This window comes from Cynoglossus semilaevis, chromosome 14, assembly GCF_000523025.1.
Source record: "Cynoglossus semilaevis isolate Cse_v1.0 chromosome 14, Cse_v1.0, whole genome shotgun sequence".
In the NCBI taxonomy this organism is placed as follows: Eukaryota; Metazoa; Chordata; class Actinopteri; order Pleuronectiformes; family Cynoglossidae; genus Cynoglossus; species Cynoglossus semilaevis.
This window is the reverse complement of record NC_024320.1, coordinates 22,648,132-22,655,904: the sequence shown is the minus strand read 5'-3', so window position 1 is coordinate 22,655,904 and position 7,773 is coordinate 22,648,132. Positions and strand designations below refer to the sequence as shown.

The 7,773-nt window shown below is 43.3% G+C and overlaps 1 protein-coding gene across 1 annotated transcript in view; it reads right to left on the bottom strand.

Annotated features, from left to right (window-relative positions):
• nup155 (nucleoporin 155) overlaps window positions 1–7,773 on the bottom strand; it is a 19,738-nt gene that overhangs the window by 1,000 nt on the left and 10,965 nt on the right. The window contains exons 14-33 of the mRNA XM_025062060.1: window positions 7,726–7,773; window positions 7,483–7,593; window positions 7,267–7,361; window positions 7,087–7,172; window positions 6,367–6,514; window positions 6,160–6,226; window positions 5,939–6,054; window positions 5,752–5,855; window positions 4,956–5,089; window positions 4,570–4,761; window positions 4,030–4,168; window positions 3,789–3,924; window positions 3,541–3,694; window positions 3,361–3,465; window positions 2,526–2,680; window positions 2,285–2,414; window positions 2,090–2,203; window positions 1,868–1,988; window positions 1,051–1,161; window positions 7–68 (exon numbers count right to left, since the gene is read on the bottom strand). Of these exons, the coding sequence (XP_024917828.1) occupies window positions 7–68; window positions 1,051–1,161; window positions 1,868–1,988; window positions 2,090–2,203; window positions 2,285–2,414; window positions 2,526–2,680; window positions 3,361–3,465; window positions 3,541–3,694; window positions 3,789–3,924; window positions 4,030–4,168; window positions 4,570–4,761; window positions 4,956–5,089; window positions 5,752–5,855; window positions 5,939–6,054; window positions 6,160–6,226; window positions 6,367–6,514; window positions 7,087–7,172; window positions 7,267–7,361; window positions 7,483–7,593; window positions 7,726–7,773 (2,328 nt within the window). The remainder of the gene's footprint in view (window positions 1–6; window positions 69–1,050; window positions 1,162–1,867; window positions 1,989–2,089; window positions 2,204–2,284; window positions 2,415–2,525; window positions 2,681–3,360; window positions 3,466–3,540; window positions 3,695–3,788; window positions 3,925–4,029; window positions 4,169–4,569; window positions 4,762–4,955; window positions 5,090–5,751; window positions 5,856–5,938; window positions 6,055–6,159; window positions 6,227–6,366; window positions 6,515–7,086; window positions 7,173–7,266; window positions 7,362–7,482; window positions 7,594–7,725) is intronic.

Here is a 7,773-nt window from a genome sequence, read left to right as displayed (position 1 = left end):
GAAGGCCACAAATCCAACGTCCCAGTTTAGACGACAGACTTCCTGCTCCAGGAACTTGACCAGGAATTCTACAATCACAGAACATGGTGACATTCATTGAAAATACACAGTTGTAGACATCTTTCCCCTTAAGGTCCCCCAGAGGGCGCTGGCTGACCTCGAACATTGATTCAGACTCTTTGACACCATCAAACAAAAATGTCAAAATGTGTACTTGCTCCGTGTGAAACCTGTGCCTGTTTAATTGAACACAACACTGATATACTCACAGGAATTTAAGAAAGACATAGTTTGAGGATCCTCTTCAACAATCTATCTTTTTTTCTGCGACATCCACTCCACTTAGGTTCAGAATTTTACAGTACATATTTCAATTAAGGTCAAAATAAAAACATAAGCATCTATTTTTAGGTTAATATATTTGTAGATCCCATTTCAGAGGAGTCAATGTATTGCCAGGCGTAAACCTCACCGCAGGTCACTGAGTTTAGGGAATGACAAGTAATCATTTACTGTATGAAAAAAAAAATGCATTCAGTGCTCAATGCCAATACTAAGTAACGACATTATTCCGTCCTACTTACGACAGGCTATGTCTAACGAAAATATTTTTTTAAGTGAAAAGCCCAGTATTTATAATCCTATTTCTGTTACGTACTGAAACACTTGGTACCGGTATCGATTGGTATCGTGACAACGCTAGTTGGGAATAGAGATAGATTTGATGATTTTAGTGAGAGGGCCGGGGGGGCGGGGCATGTGGTGGCTCACATTTCTAATTTCATGCATTAATCCAAGAACCAATAAATGCTGAACGGAACGAATCGTTGTTAACAGAGGAGGCGAGTTTGAGCAGGTCTGCTGTAACGTGAGGATAATGAAGCCGTCACCTGCAGCTCCAGCATCACCACCCCACAGATTTGTACCACAGAGACATACTGACATAATTGATGCAAAAGGGAAGCGTAATTATATTACTGTTTACAAAGTGCTAAAACTGCAAGCTGTTGGAAAAGCTGAACATAATTGCAGGATGTTGTAAACGCTCACCCAGAGGGAAGAACCTCGGTGTTCCGGCATAAATCTTTCCCAGCGACACCAGCTTCAAACTCAGAGACCTCATCCTGTCGGCCGGGCTCATGGCTACGCCTTCTCCCAGTTCTGAAAGACAACACACATTACACTCCAGAATTTTACTTCAGCAGACGACGGCAGAGAAACGTTCCCCTAGATCAGGGCTGTCAAACTCATTTCCACCAGGGGGCCACATCAGCAAGACAGTTCCCCTTGAAGGGCTGGCTGTAAATGGAAGACTGTATAGATCAGGGGTTCCCCAACCCCTGGTCCGCGGACTAGTACCAGTCCATAGGTCATTTGGTATCTGTCCACAGTGGGACATAGTGGAAAAATGTACTTACTTACTTTTACTAATTTACTTCATTCAAAGGAAATTTACTTACTTTTACTCATTTACTTCATTCAAAGGAAATCCAGTCATATCTATTTACTTTCTATGTAATTCTATGTTATTCAGACTAAACTCAAAAGATGTTTTATTTTGAAATTTTAATGATCATTCAATACCGTGCTACTGGTCTGTAGTAGCAGGTGGTACAGGCTGACCACTGGTGACCTCTGGTATAAATAACTACTCCATAACAGACTAATATATTTTTTTGTAATTGATTATTATTTATTCAAGCTACAAATATTGTTCATTGCTGTGTAACAAAAAAAACGTTTAATTTCTAAGGTTAAGAAACTCTGCTGGATGGATTTCACTAAATGCTTTTTAAGATCCCACGGGCCGCATTTGGCCCCCGGGCCTTGAGTTTGACACACATGGTGTAGATGAACAATTGCTTGCCTTTTTCCATGAGTTCCTGCCACAGGGAGTGAACCAGGATGGGGTCGGAGTGTCCGGCGCAGTGAATGATGGCCAGTTTGCACTCGGATAACTTGAAATGGTCGGCAAATTCTCCGTAAAGCTGGAAAAATAAAGAAATAAAGAAATAAAATGATTTGATTCACAGCACGTTTTCACAGGCTCTTGACTCCCACTGGTGGCTGTTCTGCTGCTGTGCGTTACCTTGGTGATGTCCATCAGCTCAGAGTCCAGCTGAGAGATGGCGTTTTTCACTGAGGGATGATGGAAGGACTGTCTGATCAGGGTCTCCTGGATCTGCACTTGGATTCTCACCAACTGAGGAAGACGGACGGCACCGAAATATTTAGTGATGAAGCTTCAATTCTTGCTACAATTTCCCCCACCACACCCACAAACCTCCATCTTTTCCTCCAGCTCGTGAAGGAACTCTCCGTCGGAGGCCTGAGCGGAGATGCTGGACGAACTCTTGGCAGACAGAATGGCTCGTGCCAGATACTCCAGCCGTTGTTTCAGAGAGATCTCGGTGCTGCGGGATCAGACCGTGAACACTTTCGTTAGATGATGTCACTTCCCGTAGCGGCAGGAAACATTCTAAGGAAACCATTTTGAGAAGTGAAGTGTTTTTTTTCTGCCAGACCTGTGCATGTCGGCGAGGCGAGCCAGCACGTGAGCCGCTTTGCCAAAGTTACGGTTCTTCTCGTAGTAGCGCCAGAGCAGGTCCATGTTGTGGACTTTACTCTGGTCCTGCTTGATCATGTGCATTAGATGCTCCTCAAGGTACGGAGAGTTCACCTGAGCAACAGATGGAAAAACTTTTGATAATCAAAGGACAAAAACTATTGTGATTACATTTTTTTTGCCCCTGCTTGTTTCAAGTACCGCATTTTCCGGACTATAAATCGCACTATTTTTCATCCTTTGGCTGTTTCAAGTACCGTATTTTCCGCACTATTTTTCATCCTTTGGCTGGGTTTGCGACTTATATATTAAAATATATAATTTCACATGTTTGTTATTTCCACCCTCACAGCCACTAGAGGGCACTCTAGGCTTGAATACTAGTATCTGCTACTCCTGTATTACTGAAAATATACATATTAGTCATTTTCACACCGACACCAGCTAGAGGGCGCACTAGCTGGCTGATGCGACAGTCTGGAAAATGCTAATTCCAAAATAAGACTGCTATACAATAAAATTGGTTTTATAGAGTTAAAACCTCTTTAGGGTTCAGAATTTTTATATGTTTTCAAGTTAAATTCTTTTTTTCTCTAATTATTTCATCGTCAAATAAGACGAAGTGAAAGACGCATAAATGACGGATGGTTTGTGAGATATTTTTCACTTCTTTTTTTTCAGTTTTTTACCAAGGATGTAAAAACAGGCCCTACAGGCTGTACAAGATTTCACTGCTCGTTTTATTTATTTATTGATTCCTTCATTTGCAATTTAAATAAAGCTGAATGCGCTACCTCCAACAGCTTGTCCGTCAGGTCGGCTTGGATCAGCCAGTTGTACAGGGCGATGTGAAAGAGCTCGTCCTGAGACCTCTGTGCCAGACCCAGCATCTGCTCAAACTGGGAAGGAACCACAGGTGTTCGTTAGAAATGCAGATGGCTGACGTGCACTCATCGTCATCGTTGCTCACTCACATGAGCCGTTGCTTCCTCATTGCTGAGCATGTTGGGGTCAGAGGTCATGACGGGTGGCCCCGGCTGCTTGGGGACACTGGGCGACTGAGGGGCGGCTTTGCTCTGGTTGACCAGCTCCTGCATGGTGTCTGTGATGCACTTATAACAGGAGAGCCTACAGAGTGGACGGAGACAGCGTTAACATTTCTGGACGACGAACGACTACAGGAGCCACTGTCAGTGTGATAACATTTTTTTTTGTTTGTTACCTTTCCTGGAAGGCTTGTTGTCCCACTCTGTCTTCCTCCGGCTCTCCATTCTTGTAGAAATGAGGCCCGAGTCTCTGCGGATCCTTCTTGTCTGCCGCCGTGAGGCACAGCTCGAGGACTCCCTCGTAAAAACGCACTAAAAGCCGTTTTGATACGATCAATACACACTGTGACTTCCACAAAAAAAAAAAAAGACATTGTGCAGACAGCAACCATTGTTCTCCACTCTCTGTTGGCCCACCTTGTCTGTACTGCGAGCAGACGAGCGGCAGGTCTGTGTGTTGGCTGATCTGCTGATACATATGCAGCGACTCCCTCAGAGTTCTCTCTTTATCTGCTTTACTCTGGATCTGCTTCGAGCCCTGCAGCAGTTCATTAGCCTGATGGAGAGAGAACGGTTAGAGTCCAAACACAGAGGCCACGACAAACACCAACGTCTCACATTTAGACGTCCTGACATGTAAGAAATAATATCAATGCCAGTTATAACCCACATACCAAATGACCTTTATAAACAGAGGTCTCTAGAAATTGGAAACTAAAAAAAAAATAAATATTGCTACATGTCAGTGTATTGATATTTTCTCACACCCCTAATATAAAGAGCGAGCGCCAACTGCTTGCATCAGTCAGTGTGTGTAGCACAGCGCCATCAGCGCCAACTGCTTCAGTCAGTGTGTGTAGCACAGCGCCATCTCTGGAGGGGAGCAGGGGGTTGTGTGTTTAGTACAATAATGTCATGTAATTTTAAGGCCCAGCCCTAGGGTGTGTTTGCATGTACCTTGGAGCAAACGCTGTCGTCGCTGCTGTACAGCAGGGGGCAGATGTCTCGCAGGTGATTGCTGATTGCATCCACCGGGGCGTTATCCTTGATGTACACGTTAATGAGCGCCGTGATGAGCGCTCCCGACAGCTCTTTACCCCGGATCACTACATCCTTGAAACTCACTCCTTTCATCTGATCTTGAAACTCCTTAAAAACAGGAGGGAACCAAAAATTAACAGGGAGAGAAAACAAGCAACTTCAGAAACGGGGAAGAGCTGCGAAACACGGTACAGCGGGATTCTGGCCAACAGGCAGAGCAGCATGTGGCTGAACGCCGCGGTGCAGCTGTAGCAGCATCTGTTTGTAAGGCAGCGAGTGCGAGAGTTGGCGCGTACATTTACCTTTGGCAGTTCAGACATAATGAGGCTGAACTGATGATCACAAAGAAGTTTCCAGAGAGCCAGAGTCTGATAGGAACGATGCACTAACTGCTGCATGCCCTGCAGAGACGCCTTCTCGTAGACCTGGGCTTTAGCTGCGTACAGACGTGGAGACGATACGGAAAAAAAAAAAGAAGAAAAAAAGAAGAGTTTAGGAGGCACAAAAAAAAAGATCAAATCAAACATTTGTGTTTAAGTCTGGCTCATGTTCTTACATATTATCACTAGGGACGTCTGATATCATCCAAACTCTTAATTTAAATTCCAATATCAACCAATACTGATATAGCGGAGCAGCGGTGCCCTGGTGGTTAAGGAAGTTAAGTGCCGTCTGCTCACTAAGGTGATGAGTTAAAGCTGCGTTTCACAATTATTTTCTGCTATGCTCCCCCTAGGGGACTTTAAATACTACATACAACCTCCTGATTATAAAACAATATGTATTACTGAAATGAACTGCAATGCTGCCATCTAGTGGCAAATACTTTCACATACAGACGTTTTTCCCCAAGACTATTTTTAACACACACTCGGCAAAATCCAGGCATGTGTTATCGTGTTTTCATTACCGGAGGATGAACAGATAAACATTCTTACAGATATTACATAATTATGCTAATATCGGACATCCCTAACTGTTACTACAAATGTTTACAAACTCAGTTCATCGTTCATCAGAAGATTAAATAACTTAAATAAATAAGACAACTCTGCGTGGATGATCAGGAAAAGGTGGACGACCGCTCTCATCACTCACTGTGATATTGCCTCTGGAGATCCTGCTGCACTTGCTGAGAGCTGGCGCCGTCAGGACGCATAAATCCCAGCAGCCTTTGCTGCAGGTTGGCAGGGGAGGTAAAACTAACAAGGAGGAGATCAGAAACAATACTTAAGTACTGTGGAGTCACGGAGGACAAAGAGCTTGATTCAAAAGTGTGTCTTACTTGGAAGCGCCCAGAGAAGACGGACTGAACTGAGAGTTTTTATCGAGAAACTCCCTCAGGCCACAGAGCTCCAAAAGAACCAGCTCCAAGTCGGATGATGCAACAGTGCTTTCCAACTGTGGGCAATGGAGAGAGTAATATATATATTTTTTAAATCTTCAACTTTAAGTTTAACAGCTCTGAAACAAAAACTCTACTTAAAGAGGAAAAAGACGACTCACGATAGTGACAGTCTGGTTTCCATTACTTATGGTTTTCTCCTGCGCGAAGCTCCCGTCCCAAATGTTACTAGGGAGTTAATAGGACGGAAAGTAAGAAATTATTTCATCGTGACACATCAGCGTACGTTCAATGCTAGAGACAAAAAAAAAAAAAACTTCAATGCTAGAGACAAAAAAAAACATAATGAAGAAATTTGCCATATTTACCCAAGAATTCGGGCGAAGTAGATGCAGATGCCGTTGTGCTTCCCTGAGAAAATCACCTCTGGTCCGGCAGTCATGGTCATGGGTGTGATCACAGCCACGTTGTGGTGCATCGGTGTGAAAGGTGTGGCCAAAGCTGGAGGGATGATTCCTGACAGGACAAGAAAAAAAAAATTCACAATGTTGCAAAAGACATGTTTTTCCATTAACGCTGCGTTAAAATGTAATGGTATGTATGAGGCTTATATCAGGAGTGTCAAACATATGGCCCGCGGGCCAAAATCAGTCCACTAAGGAGCTCAATCTGGCCACTAATAATCACTAGTTAATAACTTATTTTAAACTAAGTGCCTGTGAACTGTAACTTTAACTAGACTTTTTGGATTTTAAGAAACCAAAAAAAAAAAAACAACAAAAAAACAAAAACAAACATTAAATCTAATGAAGTCAGCAGAAGAATCTAAACCAGGTGTTAAACATACGGCCCACGGACCAAAACCAAGCGCTAGGGTGTTTAATCTGGCTTGATGAATTTTGAAAATATGTATATAAAAAATATACAAACATTTCACGTTCAGGGAAATTTTGTAAAATTATATTTCATTAAATATGAATTTTTCTTCTTATATAATTACTACTATATGAAAACAAAGGGGACAAGCCTGGACTTATTGTTATTTAATGAGTTTGACGTCCCCGTGTGATACAATCAACTAATTTTACCAGGTGCTGGAGAACTCATGACGGGTCCGACGGTGCTTGGAGCGGACATGGTTGCAGGGAATCTCATCTGCGCCTCCCCGCCATATCTGACGGTAACAACAAGAAACGAGAGAGAGTTATGTTTTTGGTCAGGTTTTTAAGGAGAGTGAAAGAGAAGTGAAAAGGAAAGTGTAACGAGACCTGAAGAAGGCTCGGGTGGCCCACTGTGAAACCTCTCTGTCGGCAGCAGCGCTGGAACACGCCAGGATCAGGACTGTGGCACAAGCCTGCTCCTCCTGCACGGAACCAGAGACCAGAGAGATCTTAGAAGTGCACACGTCGTTAGAGCTGAAGTTTAAAAGTTCGCTGTCGTTAAACAGAGAAAAACAAAAGTCACATCTTGTTTTTTTTTTTTACCCTGTGCAGCTTGAAGAACCGTTCAATCTCTTCACTTTCTCCTCCAGCGCCGCTCACTAACAGATGACGCAGCTGATCGACGGGACGCAGTTTCTGGAATATATGGCTGCCCTGAAGTGGAGCAAGAAAGGCAAACTCAGTGCAGAGGAAAATGGATTCATCTCATTAGAGCGAGCCTCGTGGAGATGCATAAAAAAAAACCAAACAAACAAACAAACAAGGATTAATGACAGTGGTTCTGACCTTTGCAGAGAGAAGGACAAACTTCTGGGGAGGAATGTTGTGCTGCTG